At 45.6% G+C, this 26,742-nt stretch overlaps 1 protein-coding gene across 2 annotated transcripts in view; it reads left to right on the top strand.

The window, feature by feature from the left end:
* GPR107 (G protein-coupled receptor 107) overlaps positions 1 to 26,742 on the top strand; it is a 77,979-nt gene that overhangs the window by 4,264 nt on the left and 46,973 nt on the right. Inside the window, exons 2-7 of one of the 2 annotated variants that reach the window (XM_046021925.1) lie at positions 146 to 334; positions 21,789 to 21,911; positions 22,233 to 22,283; positions 22,504 to 22,583; positions 23,600 to 23,739; positions 25,425 to 25,462. In XM_046021925.1, coding sequence (XP_045877881.1) covers positions 146 to 334; positions 21,789 to 21,911; positions 22,233 to 22,283; positions 22,504 to 22,583; positions 23,600 to 23,739; positions 25,425 to 25,462 — 621 coding nt within the window. The remainder of the gene's footprint in view (positions 1 to 145; positions 335 to 21,788; positions 21,912 to 22,232; positions 22,284 to 22,503; positions 22,584 to 23,599; positions 23,740 to 25,424; positions 25,463 to 26,742) is intronic. The other variant, XM_046021927.1, reaches the window with a different exon arrangement.

The raw sequence follows: 26,742 nt of genomic DNA, 5'->3' as shown, positions 1-26,742 counted from the left end.
CAGGAAACACAGACTGCTTGTGTTAGTTATGATCCCACAGGCCATCCAGGCGTGGAGGTTTCAGACCAGCAAAGCAAACAGATGTGGTCCTCTATATTCTGAATATAGTATAGACTTTCTTCTCTTTTTATTTTTGTTTTTTTAGAAGATTTTATTTGTCAGAGAGAGAGAGAGAGACAAGCATGGGGAGCGGCAGGCAGGGGAGGAACACATGAGCCTAGAGGTCGTGCTGAGAATGTGTGGATTTTGCTCTGTGCGAGGAGAAACCTGCCTTGGTTTCTGGCATAACGGAACAGTTCCGTGGAGAAGGGACATCAAAGCGGAGACCTGGAGAGTGAGTAAGAATGTGCCAGGGTGCAGGGTGGGGTGGGCTTAGACTGTGTGTGGAAGAGAAGGCACAAGAGACTGGTGTTCACATGCTCCTCTGACCCTCAGTTCCCTCCTCTGTGAAGTAGGAATGATGCTTGTTCTCTCACGGGGTAGTTACACGGCTTAGGTACATTTATGTAAAACATGGCACTGAGTAGTAGAACCAACCAAATAGTAATTCATTCATTCTGCATTTATTAAATGCCTGCTATGTGGTGGGCACTAGAAATGCAAAAATGAGACAGGCACAGAAACAGGGAGGTGTGTTTTGGGTTTTGTTGTTGTTTGTTTTCTCAGTAAATTCTCTGCCCAACATGGAGCTCGAACTCACAGCTCCGAGATCGAGTCACGTGCTCTAACAACTGAGCCAACCAGGTGCCCCTCTTCTGCCTGTTTTCTAATTGGATTTTTTTATTGTTGAGTTTTGACAGTTCTTTATATATTCTAGATAACTATGTTTTTGTCAGATATGTGCTTTGTGCCCCAGAAACAAGTAGCTTTGATACAACATGGTGTTTTTAACAGTCATGCCCTGAAACGGGCGGGGGGTTGGGGGCAGAATCCTGAACATTTTCTAAGAGTGTGAGACAGGGAAGATTTTCTGTAAGAGGTAGTATCTGAGTTGAATCTCAAGACTTTACATGTTAGGAAGAGGAATTAGCTAAGAGAAGCATATGGAAAGAGATAGTCCAGTCAGAGTGGGCAGCCTCATGAGCATGGTGGCAAGAAATAATCCACTGCCGGGGCACCTGGGTGGCTCAGTGGGTTAAGCCGCTGCCTTCGGCTCAGGTCATGATCTCGGGGTCCTGGGATCGAGTCCCGCATCCGGCTCTCTGCTCAGCAGGGAGCCTGCTTCCCTCTCTCTCTCTCTTTGCCTGCTTCTCTATCTACTTGTGATCTCTCTCTGTCAAATAAATAAATAAAATCTTTAAAAAAAAAAAAAAGAAATAATCCACTGCCGTGGTGTTGGTGGATAAGGAGTGAAGCCCAGAGGAGAAGAAATCCTCAGATGTAGGCCATCATGGTCTGTGAAGGCATTTGAATCCTGTCTGTAGCATTCAGGGAGCCACTGAAGTTTTTTTAGGTTGGAAGTGATTGTGTTTACATTTTCTTTTCTTTCTTATATTTTATATTGTTTTGAGAGGGTGTGTGTGAGCAGGGGGAGAGGGAGAGAGAGAATCCCAAGCAGGCTCCATGCCCAGTACAGAGCCCAACATGGGGATCAGTCTCACGACCCCGAGATCATGACCTGAGCTGAAATCAAGAGTCAGATGTTTAACCAGCTAAGCCACCCAGGTGCCCCTGGGTTGACATTTTAGATAGGTTTCTGTGGACGGTTGATCAGGAGGGCGGGACTGGAAGCAAGCGATAAGCCAGTTATAGACTAAGCCAGTTATAGACGGGGTCTAGGTACAAGATTAGGGCCTAAAGTAGGGCGCTGTGCAGAGGAGGGAGAAGAGGGTACAGACAACTAGCTTTTTTTTTTTTTTTAGGATTTATTTTAAATTTAAGATTTTATTCTTAATTTTAAGGATAAATTTTTTTTTAAGATTTTATTCTTAAGTAATTTCTACCCCCAACATGAGGCTCAAACTCACAACCCCAAGATTAAGAGTCAGACGCTCTACCAGCTGAGCCAGCCGAGTGGCCTGACCATTAGCTATTTAGAAGGTAAATGATGGGGGCACCTGGATGGCTCGGTGGGCTAAAGCCTCCGCCTTCAGCTCAGGTCATTGATCCCAGGGTCCTGGGATCAAGCCCCACATTGGGCTCTCTGCTCGGCGGGGAGCCTGCTTCCTCCTCTCTGTCTCTCTCTGCCTACTTGTGATCTCTGTCAAATAAATAAATAAAATCTTTAAAAAAAAAAAAAAGAAGGTAAATGATGGACAGATGTCGCGGTGAAGGAGGGGGTGGCATCTGGGTTGCTGGCAGAGGTTATGAAGGGAGATGCTGCTTCCAGCACCTACCAGGCTGTAGGAGGACGACCAGATAATGCTGTGAATGTGGCTTCATGGTTGGGAAGGGAGCAAAGGAGCAGGATGTGTATCTCTCCTCAGATTGCAAACGTGTGTGCCCGGCCTCCTACTCACATTCATGGCGGAAGGGTTAAGTTTGGGGATATGATTATCGAACTGGCATATTTTGCAGGACGTGAGGGGCAGCTCCTGTGTAATTACCCATTAGCCTAGCGGAATATTACTCCTTTTCCTCGTATTAAACCAATGGAGTGAAGCATTGTTTGGCTTGAGCACATGGTGCTCTGTAGGTAATTGGCGTGACCAAAACACAGCAGGTTTCCATTTCATTCGGGCTTGGATCACGGGAACATATGGGTTGCTCTGGGTCTTCGTCATTTTTCATACCTTTGCCTACCTTCTTCTATGCACCCAAGTGCCATAGTCTGTAGCACTTTGAAGGTTATTTTAGCACCAGACCTGCCATTTGAGCTAGAAAGACTCCTAACCTCAGTGTTTGCTTTAAATGGTTCCTTACACAGACCTTTCAGGGTTTCATCTCTCTCTCTCTCTTTTTTAAGATTTTATTTATTTGAGAGAGAAAGAGAAAGTGAGTGAGCAAGAGAGAGAGAGAGCGCGTGCATGCACATGAGCAGGGGGAGGGGCAGAGGGAGAAGCAGACTCCCCACTGAGCAGGAGCCTGACCCAGCGCTCAATCCCAGGGTTCTGGGATCCTGACCTGAGCTGAAGGCAGACGCTTAACTGACCAAGCCACCCAGGCGCCCCTGATTTCTTCTCTTTTAAGTACAACTGTGTACCAAGCATCTGGTCTTCAGCATGTGTGTATGAGCACGTAACAGGCCCTTTTATTTTATTTATTTTTTTTTTTTTAAAGATTTTATTTATTTATTTGACAGAGAGAGAGAGATCACAAGTAGGCAGAGAGGCAGGCAGAGAGAGGGAGGAGGAAGCAGGCTCCCTGCGGAGCAGAGAGCCCGATGCGGGGCTCGATCCCAGGACCCTGAGATCATGACCTGAGCCGAAGGCAGCGGCTTAATCCACTGAGCCACCCAGGCGCCCCTACAGGCCCTTTTAAAATGACGACTGTTTGGTGGCATACGTGCCGGTTTGCTGCTTTTTCTTCTGAAAATACGAGTGCAGAGGAGTCACAGATCTGATCGCTAGCATTTTTAATACAGTAGCCCTGGAAAAGTCTACTGATTTGTTTCGCCTTTCTTCCCCCGACTTTTATTGCCCCTGCCCTTTCCCGTGCTGCTGTTAGACAATTTTGTTTCTTCTTTTTTCGTCTCCCTCATATGTAGTTTGCTACTTTTTTTTTTAATTATTTATTTATTTGACAGAGAGAGATCACAAGCAGGCAGAGAGGCAGGCAGAGAGAGGGTGGAAGCGGGCTCCCCGCGGAGCAGAGAGCCCAATGCGGGGCTCGATCCCAGGACCCCGAGATCATGACCTGAGCCGAAGGCAGAGGCTTTAACCCACTGAGCCACCCTGTGGCGCCCCTGTGGTTTGCTACTTTTTTAACTAGTAGAAAAACACTTGGAGTCAAAAAAATATTGCCGGGACCAGCTAGTGGGTTTTCTTTTCCTTCACCTCTTTAGTTGAAGGATAACACCTATGTGGGCCGGGTAATGAAGACCTAAAATACTTCAGTGGGAATGATTAGGAAGATGGATATTTCTGTATCGATATCTACTGCATTGACCAGTGTCCCTCCAAAATTATTATCTACCTAGAACCTCAGAATGTGCCTTGTGTGGAAATGGGCTGTTTGCAGAAGTAAGTCATGAAGATTAGGTCAGACTGGATTGGGATAGGCCCTCTTGCAAAATGACTGGTGTGCTTACAAGAGACGCACCCAGGAAGGAAGAAGGCCATGTGAAGGCAGAAGCAGAGACTGGGGTGAGGCGTCTGCACGCATAGCAGATCCAAGGGTTGCCCGCAGCCGCCAGAAGCTCAGAGGACACAGAGAAGGTTTTTCCTTAGAGCCTTTAGAGACATCTGTAGCTGTGTGATGCGGCGATGATCGCAAGTGGATAAATCAGATCCCTCTCTGCATGAGTAATCAGACCCTACTGATCCCACCAGCCTCATATGGCGGATCTTCCTAAAACCAGAGGCCGTAGCCCTGTTGCACAGACTGCAAACCCTCCTTACCCCCAAAAGTACCTGAAAAGTTTTGGGAAATTGAGAGAGGATCTTCTTTATCCATGCTGTGCCTCATCTCAGGGCCATGGACTGTTCACTGCTCCATCCTAGTAAACCTCAGACCCTTCCTGGGCAGCCTCCAAAACTGTGGTCTTTATGTAAAATAATGTGGTTAGCCTTGTCTGTCCAGAGTATTGCTCAGGCTGGTCTAGAAGGGGATACAGGGGCGCCTGGGTGGTTCAGTCGTTTAAGCATGCAACTCTTTTTTTTTAAGATTTTATTTATTTGATAGAGATCACAAGTAGGCAGAGAGAGAGGGAGAAGCAGGCTCCCTGCTGAGCAGAGAGCCCGATGCGGGGCTCGAACCCAGGACCCTGAGATCATGACCTGAGCCGAAGGCAGAGGCTTTAACCCACTGAGCCATCCAGGCGCCCCTAAGCATGCAACTCTTGATTTGGGCTCAGGTCCTGATCTCAGGGTTGTGAGATCAGGCCCTGTGTCGCGCCCAGTGCTGGGCAATGGAACCTGCTTAAGATTCTCTCTTCTCTCTCTCTGAGAAAAGGAAAGGAAAGGATACAGCATGCTCTCGCAGCAGTGTGAGGTCAGACCCAGTACCTGGGCCTTGGGAGCATGGAAGAGAGCTTGGTCAAGGCAGCACGGAGTGAGACAGGAAGAGAGCTGGGCACACGTGACACTGAGCCAGATGCTGTTGGTGCACTGGGTGGTGTTTTAAATCTTTCGTCCCTCTCAAGCGTGCGGCCCGAATTGTAGCATGTGAGACTGCTGCGTGCACGGGAAGGTTGAGACCACTGGTCAGTCGCATGTTCCAGGCTCACTTGGAATCGAGGTGTCCTACAGAATCTGTTTCAAGTGGTGGTCAGAGCTACTTGGCATGAAAGTATCCCGTCTAACCTAGAGACTGTGCTGAATGTTGGATGTTTTTATTCTCTGGCTCCTTGTAGCAGCCTGTTGAGATAATTGTCTTCATCCCTGCTTTACGAGTTAGGGAAACAGAACTCGGGTTATGTAAGTGGTGACGGAATTTGAGCCCAGGATCAGGGCTCCTTCCATCTTACCACGCGTGCCAGGTAAGCAGCCCTCAGTGACTGCCACCCTGATGGCCAGGACCCCAGACTTCTGTGTTTTGTATTTTTTTCAGTTAGGTTAGCTGTCAGAATTTTGCTTTATTGAGTCAATTTGACCTCATTCCTTTTGTGAGTTGCTTTCTGAAGACCATGAGCCCGAGTTTGCCTATTAAGCTCCGTGGGGGGCCTTCTCCTCTCATCAGTAGTGGGCAGGCAGCCAATGGTAGATGGTAGTGTCCTTGTTTCTCTCTGTTGTAGGGAACCTGATCCTGCGTGCCTTTTTGCGAAAAGACATTTTTGCGTTCCTTTGAGATCTGATGTTGGTTTTCATCAGAGGTCGCAGGCGTGGATGCTGTTGGAGCTAAGTAGAGGCCGTGTGCGCTGGCGCCAGGAGACCCCAGGGAGTGTGACCTGCAGAGCGCGTGCTTCTGCAGACGGCTGCCGCTTCTCCGCTTTTGCTGCATTGGAATGTGGCCGAGGCATGCTGAATCTTGTGGTTCTCTTTTTGTTCCCTCAAGAAGAGTTAGAAATTCCTGCGTTTAGGTGATATTAGCTTGCAACTACTTGAGATTAAAAACCAAACAAACGAGGGGCGCCTGGGTGGCTCAGTGGGTTGAAGCCTCTGCCTTTCGCTCAGGTCATGATCCCAGGGTTCTGGGATCGAGCCCCGCATCGGGCTCTCTGCTAGGCAGGGAGCCTGCTTCCTCCTCTCTCTCTCTCTGCCTGCCTCTCTCCCTACTTGTGATCTCTACCTGTCAAAGAAATAAATAAAATCTTTAAAAACAAACAAACAAACGAACATGTTGGCCAAATCTGACACACTTACAGGCCGTGCCATCTGTGGGCTGCCTGGTGGTGGTCTGTTCAAAGTGAATCGGCCACGTAGGTGACCTGCGGCTTTCTCAGTGAAGTGTTGCTGGATCTGTTCAGTTCAGTTGATGAGCACAATTAGATTGAAGTCTCTTTCCTCCACTTGCTTTATATTTGAAAGCAATTTAATGTGAAATTGTTGACGAAGTTAAGGCAGAAGCATTTTTTTGTATTCTTATTTTTATTTATTTTTATTTTTTAAATTTTTTTTAAAGGATTTTATTTATTTATTTATTTGTCAGAGAGAGTGAGAGTGAGCAGGACAAGCAGGGGGAGTGGCAGGCAGAGGGAGAAGCAGGCTTCCCCATCGAGCAAGGAGCCCGATGTGGGATTTGATCCTAGGACCTTGGGTTCATGATCTCAGCTGAAGGCAGACACTTAACCATCTGAGCCACCCAGGCGTCCCTATATTCTCATTTTTTGAAGAACAGAATTGTCCATGGAAAACAACTATTATTAAGATGAGGAGAAAAGAAGAAAATACGCCAAAATAATAATTGTCTTTAGGGATTATGAGTGTTTTTCCTATTTCATGTTCAGGTCACATCTTTCTCCTGAAGCTCTGGATAGCTAAATCCATCTCCCCCCTTCTTTTTTTTTAAAAGATTTTATTTACTTGGGCGCCTGGGTGGCTCAGTGGGTTAAGCCGCTGCCTTCGGCTCAGGTCATGATCTCAGGGTCCTGGGATCGAGTCCCACATCGGGCTCTCTGCTCGGCGGGGAGCCTGCTTCCCTCTCTCTCTCTCTGCCTGCCTCTCTGCCTACTTGTGATCTCCTGTCTCTCGCTGTCAAATAAATAAATAAAAATAAAAGATTTTATTTACTTATTTGACAGAGAGAGAGAGACAGTGAGAGAGGGAACAGAAGCAGGGGGAGTGGGAGAGGGAAAAGCAGACTTCCCACCACGCAGGGAGCCCGATGCAGGGCTCGATCCCAGGACCCTGGACTCATGACCTGAGCCGAAGGCAGATGCTTAACGACTGAGCCATCCATGCGCCTCATCTCCCCACTTCTGTCCAGTTGTCTTGTAGGTGTCTCTGCATGTTGGAAACCCATTTGTCCTTTCACTCCTTCACCTCCAGCCTGTCTACCCTTGCTCCAGATGGCCTTTCATTGGTAACTGGGACCACCAGCCACTCATTTACTCAAGCCTAAAATCTTTCCATGACTTCTCACCGAATTCCGTGGATGTGAGGTCCAGGCCATCCTTCTACTTCCTGGGCCAATGTGGTCTCCTCCTAGATGGTGTCCCAGCGTTAGTCCATTTTATATTTGTTCTGTAGCTGGAGTGACCTATCTAAACACCAAATCCAGTGACGTCACTGCCCTTTTCCGCCCATTAGGGGCACCCTCTTCCCCTTAGGAGGGAGCTCACAGTCTCAGCAAGGCAGCCCATCTCTCTCTCTGGCCTCCTCTCTCCTCTCATTGCCTGTCATTCAGTTTCTCAGTCCGTAAGTGTGCTGCTTGGTGAATTTTCTTATGATTGAACACAGGTCAAGAAACAGGATGTCACTAGCACCTGAGAAGCCCCCTGGTTCTCCTTTTGGTCACCAAAAGCCCTGAGATAGCCAACACACATCTAAACAGAAGAGAGGTCTTGCATTACTTGGTTTCAGATCATGAAGCCCTATGATACTGTAGCGAGGATCAGACAGGTCAGGACAGAGTAGGAAGCATTACATCTCAGTGAGCTCTTGATGCACGATAGAGGTGGCGCCGCAGAGCAGTGGAAGTTAGGACCGATCGCTTTGGAATAGTCTTAGCGCCGGTGGCTTTCCCTATGGGGAGAAAACAATGAAATAGAGAACTACCTTACACAAAAATACATTCCTGGTAGATGAAAGACCAAAACGTGAAAACAACCCTTAAACTTTTAGAATAATGTGTCATTACTATTTTATGACCTTGAGTAGAGAAGGATGTTTCTAAAAAAGAAAGAAAGAAAGAAAGAAAGATTTTAAAAATACTATCAGGAAATGGGGCACCTGGGTGGCTCAGTGGGTTAAAGCCTCTGCCTTTGGCTCGGGTCATGAACCCGGGGTCCTGGGATCAAGCCCCACATCTGCCTCTGCTTGGCAGGGAGCCTGCTTCCTCCTCTCTCTCTCTGCCTGCCTCTCTGCCTAATTGTGATCTCTGTCTGTCCAATAAATAAATAAAATCTTAAAAAAAATAAAAATACTGGGGTGCCTGGGTGGCTCAGTGGGTTAAAGCCTCTGCCTTTGGCTCAGGTCATGATCTCAGGGTTCTGGGATCGAGCCCCGCATCGGGCTCTCTGCTAGGCAGGGAGCCTGCTTCCTCCTCTCTCTCTCTCTCTCTGCCTGCCTCTCTCCCTACTTGTGATCTCTGTCTGTCCAATAAATAAATAAAATCTTAAAAAAAATAAAAATACTGGGGTGCCTGGGTGGCTCAGTGGGTTAAAGCCTCTGCCTTTGGCTCAGGTCATGATCTCAGGGTCCTGGGATCGAGCCCTGCATGGGGCTCTCTGCTCAGCAGGGAGCCTGCTTCCCACCCCCACCTCACTCTGCCTGCCTCTCTGCCTCCTTGCGATCTCTGTCTGTCAAATAAATAAATAAAATTTAAAAAAATAAAAATACTATCAGGAATAAAGATTGATAGGTTTTTATCCTTCAAAATTGAAAAAAAAAAATACGGCAAAAGATGCTACACAGTTAAAAGTAAAAGACTGGGAAGACACCTGCCACATAAAAGTCAAAGCTTAGGAGACAGAATGTATAAATAACATTAAAAATCCAAAAGGAAAATGGTAGAGGCTCTAAAAAAGGCATTTTGCAAAAGAAAAACCCAAATGCCTACAAACAGATACGGTGCTCAGACTCATGAAGTAGCAGCAGTGGGCCAGCGTCCGCATGGGTTTCTCCCAAGACTGGGTGAAGCAGAGTGTCCGACAGCAGGTTTCAGTGAGGATGTAAGGAAACTCTCATACTTCGGAGATTATTTGGCGATTTCTAGTAAGCTGGAGGTATGCGCACTCCATGTCCCAGGCTTTTCACATCTAGATGTATATAGTCTGAATCCCCACACAAATATCTGTAAAAAAATGTGTACAGCGATGTTCATAACAGCATTGTGATGGCTAAAGATTGGAAATCACCTGAATGTCCACGGATGGGGAAGTGGATGTACAGCTCTTCCTTGACTCACCGTTGAGTCCTGATAAACCCACTGTAAGTCGAAGATGTCAGAAGTTGAAAATGCATTTAATACACCTAACCTGCTGAACATCATAGCTTAGCCTGGCCTACTTTAAACTCTTAGTTTAACTCTTAGCGCTTCACAGTCACCTGCGTCTGGGCAAAATCACCTTACACGCAGCCTGTTTTATAATAAAGTGCGGAATATCTCGTGTGGGGTATTGGATACTGTACTGAAAGTGACAAACAGTGGTTGTCAGTGTAGGGGTTGGTTTCCGTTGTGATCGCAGGGTTCCCTGAGCAGCAGCTCCCTGCCGCTGCCCAGCATCAAGAGAGAGGATCGCATACACCTCTAGCCTGGGAAGAGAGCTGAGTTCAAAGTTTGAAGTACGGTTTCTACTGAATGTGTATCACTTTTGTGCCATTGTAAGGCCAAAATATTGTAAGTCGAACCATTGGTGGCGGTTCAGCAGGTGTATGTTAGATAAGGGGAGGAATGCCTTTCTGTGTCCCAGTTTTTCTCCAAAGAGCACTTACAAGTGGAAAAGGTATTGTTGGCATGTTTGTAAAAATAGGAATCCTCTGAACCTGAAGAGTGGGCTTGTGAGTGCTCAGTAATATACAACCAGTCTTGTTTGTGTTTTTTTAAGATTTTTCTTTTTTAAAGATTTCATTTATTTGAGAGAATGAGCAGAGGAAGAGAGAGAGAGAGAAGCAGACTCACTGCTGAGCAGGAAGCCTGACGTGGGGCTCTGTTTTTTTTTTTTTTAAGATTTTAGTTTTTTGGTTTTTTTGTTTTTTGTTTTTTTTTTTCCAGAGAATGAGAGAGCACAATTGGGGGGAGAGAGCAGAGGGGGAGGGAGAGGGAAAAGCAGACTCCCCTCTGAGCAGGGAGCAGGACACAGGGCTCAGTCCCAGGACCCAGAGCTGAAGGCAGGGTCTTAAACGACTGAGCCACCCAGGCTCCTGACAACCAGTCTTGTTACGGACGCCACCAAATAGCAAGACTATATGTTGTGACTCTGCTGATACCTTTCTAACTAACATTTATTTTTTTAAGTTTTTTGTTTGGTTGGTTTTTTTTAGTAATCCCCACACCCAACGTGGAGCTCAAACTCAGGACGCCGAGATCAAGAGATGCGTGCTCTGTGGACTGAGCCAGGCGGGCGCCCCTGACATTTATAATTTCTAAAAGTTAGGTTTGATTGTAAAAACTATCCTACAACTCACTCTCAGAAGTCAAATAAAAATGATTTTGTGAATATAATACTTCATTTTCAGAGGCATAATTTATAGAAAACAAAAAGTGTTTTGGTTGAGTACGTATAAATTAGAACACCATGAGTTACGATCACCTTTTTTTTTTTTTTTAAGATTTTATTTATTTATTTGACACAGAGATAGCAATCTCAAGTAGGCGGGGGGGGGGGGGAGCAGGCTCCCTGCTGAGCAGAGAGCCCGATGCGGGGCTCGATCCCAGGACCCTGAGATCATGACCTGAGCTGAAGGCAGAGGCTTAACCCACTGAGCCACCCAGGCGTGCCTGCAGTCGCCTTTCATAAATCATCTGAAACAGCGACATAGTATTTATGGGACAGATGACTTTTTACTTTTTGCTGATCCAAAAGCTTGACTAATACAAGAGGACCACGAGCATGTTGAAGAGCCCTTTCCGCTCCCATCCCCTCGGTTGGGTTCTGTGTCATTTTTCCGCAGAACGTTAATGATCTTCATAGGCGCATTCCCCGCTTAGAGGTTTCTTTCTTTTTTCTTGTCTTTTTTTGGAGTAATCACACTTTATAAAATCTAAGATCAGGTGTTGTGCAGAGCTCTTCAGTGACTTTTAAGCCAAAGAGCACCCACGCTGGCCTCCTGTCGTCATCCTCCATCTGCCAAGCGGTGACCTGGAACACCGTTCGTGCTACACTGCCGTCTGCAGGGCCGGTGCCCACACTGCCCTCTTGTCTGTGCCTGGAGGTGCCTCCCCTATGAAGCTTTCCAGGACCACCTGCCTCTAAGTGGCCCAGAGGCCCACTGTCCTGCTCTCCTCCTCTCCCTCCCCTGCACTCTTTGTCTGCAGAACTCCTCACAGGCTGATAGACCACGGCCTTTACTCCGTGTTCTCACCCGCTCTCTGCACTAGAGTATAAGCTCAACGGGGCGGGCTTTTTTTCCCCATCTTACTCAATGCTGTGTTCAAAAAAACCTAGAGTAGTGCCTGTGGGTACTCAGTAAATACTTGTTGAATGAGTGTACTTGTCTTTTTCATTTATTATCTTAGATTTTTTTTTTTTTTAAATTAGGCTCCCTGCACAATATGGGGCTGAAATTCACCACCCTGAGAGTAAGTGTCTGCTTTACCAACTGAGCCAGCCAGGCCCCCCTCTCTATTTATTTACTTATTTATTTTAAGGATTGTATTTATTAGAGCACACGTGTACCAGTGGGAGAGAGCGAGTAGGAACTGGTGGTGGGAGGGGCAGAGGGAAAGGGAGAAGCAGGCTCTGGGCTGAGCGGGGAGCCCAAAGCAGGGCTTGGTGGGTTGCAGGACCCTGGGATCATGACCTGAGCTGAAGGCAGACGCTTAAACCCCTGAGCCACGCAGGCGCTGCAGGCACCCCTCTCTTGCAGACATTTTTAAATTGTTGGTACACATGGGCCTACATCCTTTTTTTAGACCACTACAGTAATATTTCGTTGTAAGGAGGACTCATAATTTATATTGATTTTAGTTCTAACCAGAGCTGCTCTAAATATTCTTGTAGATATATCTCGGTGTGTCAGCTCGACTGTTTCTGTGGTGTAGATTCCTAGGCATGGGATGACTTTAAATAGAAGGTACCAAACAGCCTGTAACTATAAGGTTCCATCAGTTCACACTTCCACGAGTAGCATATAAGAATGTTCAGTGTTCATTTACCCACATACTTCACGACACACCACGCTGTAAGTCTGAATAACTTCTACTAACCTGATAGGAGAACAATGACCTTTCGTTTTAAGTTGACTGTTGGTGAGGTTCAAGATCTCAGCATGTTTATTACCTTTTAATTTCATATTTTCTCTATAAGTCAGATATTTTAGGAAAACTTACTTTGTGAAGAATTTACTTCTGAGTGTGTGTATACGCTTAGATGCTAAGAATGTATTTGTGCTGGTAAAAATAAAGTGGCTTGCAAACAGAAAACAGGAAGAAGGCAAAGAAAAATGCACGTCCATAATTATGACCTGAAACTGCACATTTTAAAAATATTTTTTGGATAAACTTTCTGGTTTAGAATTTTGATAAATTTTTTTTTGCCTTTTAAAAAAATTTTTTTTTTTAAGATTTTATTTATTTGACAGACAGAGATCACAAGTAGGCAGAGAGGCAGGCAGAGAGAGAGGGGAAGCAGGCTTACTGCCAAGCAGAGAGCCCGATGTGGGGCTCGATCCCAGGACCGTAGGATCATGACCTGAGCCGAAGGCAGAGGCTTTAACCCACTGAGCCACCCAGGCACCCCTAGAATTTTGATAATCTTAAAATGAAGTTTTAAGTTTACAGACAGTGTATTGAAAATAAAGACAGGGGTGCCTGGGTGGCTCAGTGGGTTAAAGCCTCTGCCTTCGGCTCAGGTCATGATCCCAGGGTCCTGGCATCGAGCCCCGCATCAGGCTCTCTGCTCCTCAGGGAGTCCGTTTCCTCCTCTCTCTCTGCCTGCCTCTCTGCCTACTTGTGATCTCTGTCTGTCAAATAAATAAATAAAAATCTTTAAAAAAAAAAAAAGAAAGACAAACTTTTCAGAATAAACTGAAATAATTCAGAATAACCTGCTGGTGCCACATTTTCTGTAATTGGATCCTCTGTAATAAGTTAATTATATATTAATTCAGATTGTTTCATCATCATCATCATCAAACTGATACTTATTTCCTTGTTTGGGTTAGTACTTTTGAGATTGTAATTGTGTTTCTGCTGATTTCAGATAATCTAAGTCTACTAGGAAAGCCGGGAAAAACTACAAGTTTTTACGACCCACTGTATAAATATGTATCTGTGATCAGTCCTGTATTTTATGTTCCTATAAACTTGACTTCTCATGGATACACAATCTTAATTAACTTGATAAGCAGTTTATTGTGGTTAAGAGCATACCGTGTAATTATGGTTATGTTTTTTTAAGAAGCTCTTATCAGATACACACTGAAATATTAACAGATGAAATGACAGAACATCTGGGATTTGAGTCAATTTAGAATGAGATCCCATTTAGAAGAGATCGGACTGGGGAGGAGTAGAGAGAATCAAAGTGGACGATGAGTTGATGGTTTGAAATTTTCTACAATAAAAAATTTTTAAATGAACAAAAGATATACTATCTATTTGGTTGTAAAAGGGATGAGGTGGCCAAAACCACATGTTTGGGGATTAAACACACCTGAGTTAGAATACTGGCTTTTGTCACTTACTAACAATAGGATTTTAAGCACACTCTGAGCCTCTGTATCCTCATCTATAAAATGGGCATTACAACACCTGCCTTGTAGTGTTGTGATAAGAGTAGAGTGGTAGTGGGGGCGCCTGGGTGACTCAGTGGATTAAGCCGCTGCCTTTGGCTCAGGTCATGATCCCAGGGTCCTGGGATCGAGCCCCGCATCGGGCTCTCTGCTCCGCAGGGAGCCTGCTTCCTCCTCTCTCTCTGCCTGCCTCTCTGCCTACTTGTGATCTCTCTGTCAAATAAATAAATAAAATCTTTAAAAAAAAAAAAAAGAATAGAGTGGTAGTGGATAAAGCTCTTAAGCACAGTCGGCTACAGGGTCAAGTGTTTGCAATCTGAAATCCTTGGGGAAACAGACAAATATTACTGCTATGTCAGTGCTAATAGGAATAGTAGGGGGGCACCTGGCTGGCTGAGTTGGTGGAACATGCAAGTCTTGATCTCAGGGTTGTGAGTTCAAGTCCCATGTAAGTTGTAGAGATTACTTTACAAAATAAAATCTTGAAAAAAAAAAAAAGAAATAATAGGGTGGTTTTGAAAACGTAATTAAATCTTCATTGCTCGTGTCTGATTTGGCCTCGTAACTCTTCTTTGGCACCCCCTCCTTGCCTGTCTCCTTTTGCTTTGCTGTCCTGTCTTCGAGAAACAGACCTTGCTGCTCCTTCTGGGAGAGTGTCTGGAGGGAGAAATTGAGTGCTGAGTCTCTCGCACTCCTACCCCGTTCCCAGATGCTGGCTGGAGCACTTTGGCACAGGAGGTACAGAATAGATGGGGCGTTTGTCCCAGAGTGCCCAGATCTCTGGCTTTCCCACGGTAGAAGGAGAGGTTTCTGTATTCCTGTTCAGTCAGAACTGACTAGTGACGGTATTTTCTGGAACTGAGTATTTTTCACTTTTGGGGCTTTGGCCATTAGTGGTGTTTTGTAAATACTGGTATATTTACACTGAATTGAGTCAAATACAGTTGAATGAGCAATTTTGTTTGACCTTCCTGGTTCCTTCTAGTTTAAAAATGTTCGTTTCTATGATTTGTGTACGAAATAAGTTTCAGAGTCACTTCCCTACGTGTCATTTGACGTGGCGTGATATGATAGATTCAGATGAAGATGGGGGTAGGTTAGGTGAGGGTCCCATCATTAATACTGGTGGATGGTAATACCGAAAAAAATTTTCGATTTTTTTTTTTTAATTACAAGTTAATACATGACCATCATTGGGAATTTTAAAAATAGAGAAGAGTATAAAGAAAAAATTGTTGCCATCCTAATCTTTTCATAGTTTGGTGACTTTCTCTCAAATCATAAGTGTAAATATATATGCTTTTTTTTTTTTTTTTTTTTTTTACAAATTTACCTCTTACTTTAGACTGCTTGGATTTTGCTCTTTGCATTTAATATTCTTCTGCTTTCTTAAGGCATAATTCACAAATAAAAACTATATGTATTTAAGATGTATGTGGTGTTTTGATGTACATTCTATATCAAATTACCACAGTCAAGCCGGTCACCGTGTCCATCGCCTCACATAGCTACCTTTTTGTGTGTGAGAACAAGTGAGATTTACTTAGCAGATTTCGAGTGCACAGTACCATATTGTTAACGCTGGTCCCCATGCTGTGCATTAGCTCTCCGAATTATTCATCCTGCTTATCTGGCACTTTGAACGCTTTCACTAACATCTCTCCATTTCCCTCCACGCCCCCTCCCCTTTGTAATCCCCGTTCTGCTCTCTGCTTCTATGAATTCACGTTTTTAAATTTCACGTGTAAGTGACATCATGCAACATTTGTCTTTCTGTGTCTGGCTTATTCTCCTTAGCATGACGTCCTTCAGGTTCATCTACACTGTTGCAAATAAGATTTCATTGTTTTTTAAAGCGGAATGTTAGTCCGTGCTGTGTGTGTGTGCGTGAGTCTGCGAGTGCGCCCGGGGACACGTGTGGACGTTTTCTTTATCCTTTTACACTTGACAGCCCTTTAGGTTGTTTCCATGCTTTGCGATTGTAAATAATGCAGCAAGGACTTGGGAGTGCAACTGTAGCTCCTCAAGATTCTGATTTTACTTCCTTCGGATGGATACCCAAAAGTGGGATTGCTGGGTCATGTGATCGTCTTATTTTTAGTTTTTTAATGATCCTCTACACTGTTTTCCGTAATGACTGTTAGCGTTTCCATCTCCACCAACAGTGTGCAGGAACCCTCTTTTCTCTACACCTCATCAACACTTGTTTTCTTTTCTTTTTTTTTTTTTTTAGATTTTATTTATTTATTTGACAGATCAAAAGAGGGCAGAGAGGTGGGCAGAGAGGCAGGCAGAGAGAGAGGGGGAAACAGGCTCCCCGCAGAGCAGAGAGCCCCATGCAGGGCTCAATCCCAGGTCCCCAGGATCTTGACCTGAGCCGAAGGCAGAGGCTTTAACCCACTGAGCCACCCAGGTGCCCCAACACTTGTTTTCTTTTGACTTTTGATACTAGCCGTTCTGACAGGTATGCAGTGGTTTTCTTTTTTTTTAAGATTTTGTTTGTTTATTTGACAGACAGAGATCACAAGTAGGCAGAGAGGCAGGCAGAGAGAGAGGAGGAAGCAGGCTCCCCGCTGAGCAGAGAGCCTGATGTGGGGGCTCGATCTCAGGACCCCGGAATCATGACCTGAGCTGAAGGCAGAGACTTTAATCAACTGAGCCACACAGGTGCCCCTACGCAGTGATTTCTCATTGTGGGTTTTTTTTTTTTTTAAGATTTTATTTATTTATTTGACAGAGAGAGAGATCACAAATAGGCAGAGAGAGAGGAGGAAGCAGGCTCCCTGCCGAGCGGAGAGCCCGATGCGGGGCTCGATCCCAGGACCCTGGGATCATGACCTGAGCAGAAGGAAGAGGCTCAACCCACTGAGCCACCCAGGCACCGCTCATTGTGGTTTTAATTTCCATGTCCCTGATGGGTCGTGTTGAGCACATTTTCATATCCCTGCTGCCCATCTGTATGTCTTTTGAGAAATGTCTATTGCGATCCTTTGCCCATTTTTTAATCAGGTTCTTTGGGGTTGTTTGGGAGGGGGTGTTTTTTGTTTTGCTGTTGAGTGGTTTGAGTTCCTCATGCCATCTGTAAATAGTGACGGTTTTACTTCTTTGCAATGTGGATGTCTCTTACTTCTTTGCAGTAATTTCTCTTGCCTAATTGGCCCTGGCTAGGACTTCCAGTACTGTGGTGAGAGTGGGGAACCTTATCTTGTTCCTGATTTTAGAGGAAAAGCTTGCAGTGTTTCGCTGTTAAGGATGACCTGCGTTGTTAACTGTGGGCTTGTCGTGTGTGGCTTGAAATCTGCTGAGGTACATTTCTTCTGTACCTGATTCGTTTAGAGCCTTTATCATGAAAGGATGTTGTATTTTGTTGAATGCTTTTTTAAACTTATTGAAATGATCCTAGGAATTTTTTTCCTTTCAATTTTGTTAATGTGGTATTTCACTTTTATGGATTTGCATATATTCACCCATCCTTGCATCCCGGGGATGTATGACCTTTGATCATGGCATATGACCCTTTCACGTGCTGGCGAATTCAGTTTGGTGGTGTTTTGTCAAGGAGTGTTTCATCTGAGCTTATTAGTGGTATTGGCCTGTGATGTTCTTTCCTTGTAGTGTCCTTATATGGCTTTGGTATCAGGATAATGCTGGCCTTGTAAAATGGCTTTGGACATGTTCCCTCCTCTTCAGTGTTTTTGGAAGAGTTTGAGAGGGGTTCTTGTTCATTTTGCTGTCGCTGTCGTTCGTGTCTGATTGCCTATTCAGTTTCCTCACTCACTGCCAGTTTGTTCAGATTTTCTCTTTCTTCGTGAGCCAGTCTCAGGAGGTTGTATGTTTTTAGGAATTTGTCCCATTTTTCCAGGTTGCTCAGCTCACATCTCATGTTCTGTCGTAATTACTTGTGCATGTTGGGGGGCTGTAGCACGAAAGTGGCTTTCACACCAGATCTTGTTGACATCCTGGCTTCGCCACTTCTGGTCTGCGTTGTTGGGGGTAGTCATGTCACCCCTGAACTCGTGCTTGCATCCCTGTCGTGGCGCTCCTACTCTGAACTACCCTGGGCTGCCTGAGAATGAGCCATCACAGGAAAGCCTGTTGCTCAAGTGTGGAGATTGGGCATTTGTGTCACGGTTATCAGTGTTTAAAAAATATTCTTCAAAGGGGCGCCTGGGTGGCTCAGTGGTTTAAGCCTCTGCCTTCGGCTCAGGTCATGATCTCAGGGTTCTGGGATCGAGCCCCGCATTGGGCTCTCTGCTCAGTGGGGAGCCTGTTTCTCCCTCTCTCTGCCTGCCTCTCTGCCTACTTATGACCTCTCTCTCTGTCAAATAAATAAATTAAATATTTAAAAAAAAATATTCTTCAAAGAACTGACATGGTAATATAGAAGTGAGACCAAACAGTAAAGGAGTAGAATGTTTATATGGGCAAAACAACTCCTCTAAGTGCGATTGAAGCATTTCTCCCCCCCACATCCCTAGAGAGTACATACGGTGGTAAACTAAATGAGTTAAGCAATTTTTTTTTTTAAGATTTTATTTATTTATTTGACAGGCAGAGATCACAAGTAGGCAGAGAGAGAGGAGGAAGCAGACTCCCCGCGGAGCAGAGAGCCCAATGCGGGGCTCGATCCCAGGACCCTGGGATCATGACCTGAGCCGAAGGCAGAGGCCTTAACCCACTGAGCCACACAGGCGCCCCACGAGTTAAGCAATTTTTAACAGGCTTCCATTTTGCTGCACAGCATCTGAATGCTGGTTAAATTAGAACAAGCACACTTGTAAAATTTAAACCTAATGCAATGTACATGCTAAAAAAATACTCATTATTAGCCTCTGATTCAGTGCATTTTCACAGCGTAAACACACTTGTACAACCAGCAACAAACGGAATGTTACGAAGGACTTCCAGAAGCCCCTTAAGACCCCTTCCTGTTAGCGACCGCACGCCTCTCCCTCCCAAGAATCGTCCTCGTCCTGACCTCTGTCCCCATGGATGGTTTCCCCCACATTCAACTTGATTGTACCTGTGGTGCTGTGGCTCGTTTCATTTCATATCAGGTTGTCAGGTTCATGTGTGTTGTGGCTCGTGGCAAGCATTTGTTTATTCATTCTGTCTCTCCCGCCCTTCTCCTCTGGGCATTCTGCCAGCGTAGGAAGCCGCGGTGTGCTAAGGCATCGGTCATATGTTGAATTGATTTCTGTCCTGTGCATCTGGGATGGTGGTAGCTTGTAGCAGCTTTGGGAGAGGCGAGAAAACAGCCACTCAAATCATTTCTCTTCGAATCCCCAGAAAGGACATGAGCTTTAGCTTTTCTGGGGTTTGTGGTCTGGCAGCCCTCTCCTGCCTTCCAGTGGCTGACTTCTATGATCTGCTTTTCTTGTTCTCCCGGGGAGTCCTGGTATACCGCGCAAGGCTCCACCAGGAGACGGAAGTCCAGCAAACATGCTTTAAGTGCATGGCTGAATCCTAGGAAAATAAGGGAAGTTCCCAGGGCCAAAAAAAAAGAAAGTCAAGGGTGGGCGGGTGGGGAGCTGCAGTCTTAGTGGGTGAAAGAACACAAGCCAGGGCTGCCCTGCGACGCTGTGGAAACTTGGCCCCTAGAGCCTTGGAGTATGAGCAGTTGGCTGGGAGCAGGAGCCACAGACTTGGATGGGATTGAGGGGTGGGGGGAAGTGCTGGAACCATGTCCCTCTCCATAGCCCTTAATATTATAGGACTCTCAGAGCTGTATTCCTTGAATAGAAGAGTGGACTGCGGGGGCACTTGGGTGGCTCAGTGGGTTAAAGCCTCTGCCTTCAGCTCAGGTCATGATCCTGGGGTCCTGGGATCGAGCCCCACGTCGGGCTCTCTGCTCCACGGGGAGCCTGCTTCCTCCTCTCTCTCTGCCTGCCTCTCTGCCTAGTTGTGATTTCTCTCTGTCAAATAAATAAAATATTAAAAAAAAAAAAGAAGAGTGGACTGCGAAACATAACCCTCCTAATGGCCGTAAATGTCTGTTTTAGCTGTGTAGGGGGTTACAGTTTACGATTTGTCTGCCAAAGATCTGATCCACAGCTTCTCCTCAGAGGGCTTTGGGGTTTGCGATCAGACTCCCTCTGCTGTTCTGGAGACCCATGTCTAGAAAGAGAAAATCCCCACTCACACCAAGACCCAGCCTGCTGGGAAGGCCAGCGGAGACAGCCAAAGAGCAGAGCTGGAGTCCCCAGAGCATCTCGATGTGTTGTCAGATGGTTACAACCAAAAGAAGCAAAGGGTAGGATTTTTTTTAAAGATTTTGTTTATTTGACAGAGCGTGCAAGCACAAGCAGGGATCGCGGCAGAGAAAGATGGAGAAGCAGACTCCCCATCGAGCAGGGAGCCCAATGCTGGGCTCGACCCCAGGACCCCAGGATCATGACCTGAGCCGAAGGCAGACGCTTAACCTGCTGAGCCACCCAGGTGCCCTCAAAGGGTAGAATTTAACAGATACGAGCAAGATGCAAACAGCAGCAAAAATGACTTTGCAGATTTGAGGCAGAACCAAATGCAGGTTTTGGAAAAGTGCTTAGCTTGGCACCTGGCATTCAGGAGCTACTTCACAACTGTTAGCTTATTGCGGACTTAGCGAAGGTGCTCTCATTTAGGCAAATGATTCTCTATATAAAACTCATGACTTGGTCCCCAGGGTGGCTCATTTGGGTAATCGTCTGCCTTTAGCTCGGGTTTTGATCCCGTGGTCCTGGGATCCAGCCCCGTGTCAGGTTCCCGGCTCAGCGGGGTCCTGCTTCTCCCTCTCCTTCTGCCTCTTCCCTTCCCCAACTCATTCCTTCTCTCTCTCTCAAATGAATAAAAAAAAAATCTTAAAAAAATAAAAATAAAACTCATGACTTTACACAGCAGAACGTGTCTCGGGGGAGCCTCAACTTGAGAAGTATTCACTAATATGCTTCTCTCGGCCTTGAAATTTATGGGCTTAGTTGAGATTGGAATCACAACTTTGAGGCCGTTTCAAGCCGCTGTAGTAGGCATTTGCCCACGTGCTCAGTTTCAGCAAATCTCAGGATTATCCTCTGTCCCAGAGATCTGTCTCCAGCTGGCTAGTTCCTGGATTCCTTTTGCATAAGGCTTTGTTTCTTGAAGACCTGTCAGATGAAACATCATGTTTAGATGCAAATGTAAAAAAAAAAAAAAATTGTATTATGGATCAGAAGAGTAATGTCAGTATCCCTTATCATCCTGCAGTGGGAGGAGCCAGGTTCATAAAACTCAGAAGAAGGTTTATAAAGAGGAGTGTATTCCGGGGGCAGCTTTGGCCGTTTCTCCCCTCACCTCCCCCCTCCCCATGTTTTGAGTGCCTGCTGGATTCCAGGCCTTTGCCAGCAGAAAGCTTGTGAGCATGATGAAAACCTTGTTCCTCTTTCCCTGGAGTTCCCATTCCACTTGATCACCAGGTCAATCCTGGGACCCTTATGTATGCATGGGAATGAACTCAATCTATCATGTACTTCCTTCTTCAAAACTGTTGCTATCTTATGAATTTCTGATGGGTCTTTTTCAGCTTGTGGCGCAAGATAAGGTGTGTATATCACATGTATTGCCACGTATATGAAACAGTGACTAGTTAGCTAGGCACCATACTTTTCAAGCAAATAAATAGTTTAAATAATCAGGTTAACGTCTCCCTATTACTAATTACACCACTCCAAATCTTTTCAGGACGATGTGAGGCATAAGGTTCACCTGAACACCTTTGGATTCTTCAAAGACGGGTACATGGTGGTTAATGTCAGCAGCCTTTCCGTAAATGACCCTGCGGGAGCCACAGACAAGGACACAACTGTAAGTGCCTCCCCAGGAGGTCAAGGGCTTTACCCTTCTCTGTTGCTCAGATGGGAGCTTCACCCCACACTTAAATACGAAGTCTCGGAATATGGAGAAAATCGAAGTTGTAAACAGGCATGAAATAGTTTTACTTTTAACACATAAGGTGTAATTCTTCAATAATTTTAGTAATTAGCGATCCCTTTTACAAAACGAATGCTAAGAAAACCACGAGAAGCCTAGGTCAAAGAATCACTTTTTCTGCTCTTCGAGTAAGAAAGGTATGGATGCCAGAGCATCGTGTCGGTGTTTACCTCTCCTCTTTTCGCCCCCTCTTAGATTGGATTCAGCCTGGACCGCACAAAGAACGACGGATTTTCTTCTTATCTGGTGAGCACTACACGTTTGACCTCATCACTCCCTTCATGTGAGCCCAGGACACTGGGTGAGAGCACCCTGCTTCTGTCTATGCTCTTTTCTTGCGGTGGTGCCTGCTTGGACTACCCGGCACGTCTGAGCTGTGGGCACGGTTGTGTTGTTTGGGTTGGAGGTTGGATCATTTATTTGCCTTGTTCTAGTGTGAGTGAATAAGATGGGTCTTCTTCCTCAGGATGAAGATGTGAATTACTGTATTTTAAAAAAGCAGTCTGTCTCTGTCACCCTTCTGATCCTAGACATCTCCAGAAGTGAGTAAGTAATTCTCATGTTCCTTCACCTCCATCCTCAAGTAAAGTTACAGGGAATTCGGTAGTTAAGCTAACATTTACCAAGTGTCCGCCATGTGCTAAATAAATACTGTGCTGAGTGCTGGAGGTTAAGAACATGGTGGGGGAGACGGAGGTACCACTCCCCAGGAGCTTGGAGATGGCCAGGGGAGGCCAAACACCAGTACAGATGATCCCAGCAGTAGAGCGAGATAGTGGGGCAGAAACACTGGTGAATTGCGGAGGAGAGAAGGCAAGGCTGAGTTGCCTGAGGCAGCTCTCGGCCGAGCCAGCCTTCAAGTGAGTGGACTTCACCAGGTGAATAAGGGAAGAGCATTGAAGGCAAAGGCAGAGCAGCTTGAAATAGCATGGCGTGTTCAACAGAGTAAATTCATTATTTACAGCCAGCTGACATTCAGGGAGAGGGGGAGGCCTGTCCTCCATGAGGCGGGACTAGAAGTGCTCCCCTCCAGCTTGACCGTGCTAGCTCAGCTCACGTGTCCATTCAGGCTTGGGGCCTCCCCTGCCCCTCCCTGGCAGGATGGGCTCTTTAAGAAGAGAGAAGAGAGGAAGTGCATCCCAGCAGGCCTCTGCTTGTGCCTGCTGCCTCTCCCATGCCCCCCTCAAGTTCACTTTTAACGTCTTACTGGGTTTTTTGCCCCTTGTTCCGTTCCCCTTGTTGGGCACCTTATAGACGCTGAGGGGGAAAATATGTCCATCACAACCGTGTGGTTGCTAGGGGCGTAAGCTTCAGAGTGAGAATGCTGAATGCTGGGTCCTCACCTGGCTGCTTCCCGCCTCACCCACTCTTCAGCAAGTTCTTAACCTTCCCGAGTCCGCATTTCAGCAGGTGCACAGAGGAGCTCGTAGAGTCTACACCAGGGGCTCACAAGGACTGTCTGAGATGATGGGTGTGGATACTGAGACAGTGTGTAACACCTGGCACTCAGATGACCATCGCATTACCTTAACTTCTTTTCTTTTCTCTCATTTTGAATGTAGGGTGAGAGTAAGAGCCCCACCAGAAGCTGGGACGCAGTTACCAAAGATCGTCTTCAGCAAGGATGAGAAGGTCCTCGGCCAGAGCCAGGAGCCCGGGGCTAACCCCGTTTCAGCGGGCAACCAGACTGAGCCGAAACAAGGTCGGCTGTCAGGCACAGAACAGCATCTTCTTCCCTGCCCTGCTCTGTAGATCCTTTTTTGTCCCCAAGTAAAAACACACACAGTCACAGCATTGATGTTATTTTGGGGGGTCATACAAAATTATGTAACCGTTAAAAAGGTGGAAACTGGGGGGAAGGTGGGGAAAAGAAAAGTCGTTCCTTCGTCCTTGCAGCATAAGAACTTGAGTAATCTGTATTCCTTCTGGGCTCTTGGTCTGGAATGTTTGATTTCTGTTTTTCTGTTTAGATTTTTAAAATTAATTTATTTGAGAGAGAGAAAGCAGAGCAAGCAAGAGAAACTCATAGTCGTGTTTGTAAGTTTCCAAGCATCCCTGTTCACTCAACTTGCACACAGCTCATTCTTCCCAGCCCTCCTGTTAGGTGGAAACTGTAATTTGCTCAAGCTTCCCCCTTAAGAAGACATATTTCCACTGTCTGCTATTATAAATACTGCCGCATTGGGAGTTCTTTATTTGTAGAACTTTGGTCCTGTCTAGAACTTTCTTGTTTAGGATAGATTCCCAGAATTGAAATGTTTGGTAAAAGGGTATGAATGCTTTGGAGAATAGTGGTGCCTATGTTCAGTTCCTTTCCAGTGCGTTGTATGAATCGATGCTCCTTTTGGGAAATCTGTAGGCATAGTGCCCACATCACCATGTCGTAGCCTGAACTGGGGTTTTGGTGTGTGTTTGTGTTAATCCCAAAGTAAAAGGTGAGAAGGATATTCTTGGTTTTGCTTTCCTTCTCACTACTGAGGCTGCACTTTATCTCCAGACGTTGATTGGCTAGTTTATATTTATTGCCTCTTTTATTAACTGTCAGCTTTGTCTAATAGTTTAGTTCTTCAAAGAAAACTCACTGTTCATTGTATTATTTATACATTTTTTTCTCAGCCTATCAAAACTCTAACCCAGATTAAAAGACATGCAGAAATGTTTCATCTGTGGGGTGGTGTAGCTTAGTGTCTGCACACCGTTCCTTTCTCGCCCTCATATGCACGCACTGCATGGAAAGTGCTCTTTTCCTTCTTTTATTCTGAAGCTCTTTCCCGCAGGGAGTTTGAAATCCTGTCTTCCCTATGAAGGGTGTCTCAAGTGAGAGTAAGTGAGAATAAGGCACAGACGCCCTCTCTGTTCCGTGAAGGAAGCCATTAGCGGTCTTAGCACACCTTGCTGTGGGGGGAAAGAAAGTATGAATTGTGCTAATATTATTTGCCGTTAATTTTTCCATGTGTGTAAATAAATGTTATCTATGTCTTTTAAAACAATGATCTGTTCTCAAGCGGGATAACTCAGAGAATGAGGAAGGTCACTCCATGCGGCCTCTCTGGCAATAACAGACATGGGGTTATTCAGAGATGATTTCCCTGTTGGGACTGTATTAGAGAGCACTGATCCTTTATTAGAGAGCACTGATCCTTTATTAGAGAGCACTGATCCTTTATTAGAGAGCACTGATCACGTAACACACTCCAGTTTGCTGCTTCTGCGGCTCAAGAATTATTTTGGAATCTAAGGAGTTGTCAGTGTACAAGATATCACATGGCCTCACCTTCCGTTAGCTCGAAGTATTTGACATTAGACAAGCTAGAGCCTCAGAAAATGACACTAATCAGATACAAGCTGAATCGTGCAGTAATATTTTCTAAATGTTTCTGCTTCTAGACAGTGGAAAATCTAAAAGAAACACAGTAGATTCAAAGGTAAGAACCGACCACCCCCTGTTTCCAGCTCTCCTGGACGTATATGTACATATGTGTGTATGTGTGTGGATGGATATGTAAATGTATGTGTGTGGGGATGTGAGGGGGAGTGGGGCTATATTTACATACGTACATGACATAAAGGGACACACGTACACATGCCTAATCCGCCGGGGGTTGCTGTCTGTTTAGAGAGGAAATGTTACCAGGTTGGAAGAATTTCAAAGTAGCATTGAGTTCTGAGTTGTACATCACTTGCATAGTAGAGGATCAGACAGTGAGGGGGAGCCCTCGGGAGGGGGAGGAGTCAGGACTTGGAGTCTGGCGGATTTGTTTGGGGAAAGAGGAAGGAATGTCATAAGCAAAGACTGGAAATGGGAACGAACATGACAGATCCTTGGTTCTGGCCTATGGGAAGTAAAAGGTGTGTCTTTGGGAGCAGAGAGAGGGATCTTAGATAATAAAGGCCCAGACACCAGAGAGTATTCATCGATGGCACAGAAAATAGGAAGTCGTCAGGAGTTCTTGATCAGGAAGGACTGTGATGCAGGTGGTGCTTGGGGCAGATGTTCTGAAAGTCATGGGCAGAGCAGCCTCAGAGAGAGAGACAGTGAAATTAGGAGGACCAGGAAGAACACGGGTGTGATGGTACAGATTTAGGGCCAGGAGGACTTGGAGTCTTGGAATGTGGATAAAGAATGGGGGCGGTGTTGAGGGTGGGGGAGGAAGGAAGTAGATTTTTTTGCTTGTTTTTGTTTCAGTAGAAGAATAGATGGTAGAAATAGCAGAAGGAAAAAATTGGGAACATTTTGGGTTGGGATATCTTGATTTTTCAGTAAGGGGGCATCCAGATGGCAGTATTCTGTTTTTACAGCTGTGTTGAAGTGTAATTGACATCCAGTAACTTACACATATTTAAAGTGACAGTTTGCTAAGTTTTGACTTGAGTGTCCACCAGTGAAGCAACCACCACCACAAAACGGTGAACATATTCATCACCCCACAAGTTTCTCTTGCCCCTCCATCTTCCTCCCGTCCTCAACCAACCACTGATCTGCCTCTGTAGATGAGAGATTAGAACTTTACGCAAGTTCCCTATTCAGCACGGCTCTCTTCGTCTTCTTTGACTCAGCGTAATTCTTTTGAGTTCATCCATGGTGTTGGGTGTAGGTCTTTCCTTCTCATTCCTGGTGTTAGTCCATTGGACCAGTGACAATAATACGCGGCTCATTTGAAATGGGGAATGGTGTCCAGGTGAAGTGTCAGGATGTGACCTCGGT

The sequence above is a fragment of the Meles meles genome, chromosome 11 (genome assembly GCF_922984935.1).
Source record: "Meles meles chromosome 11, mMelMel3.1 paternal haplotype, whole genome shotgun sequence".
Classification (NCBI taxonomy): domain Eukaryota; kingdom Metazoa; phylum Chordata; class Mammalia; order Carnivora; family Mustelidae; genus Meles; species Meles meles.
This window is presented reverse-complemented; position numbering and strand designations above follow the sequence as displayed.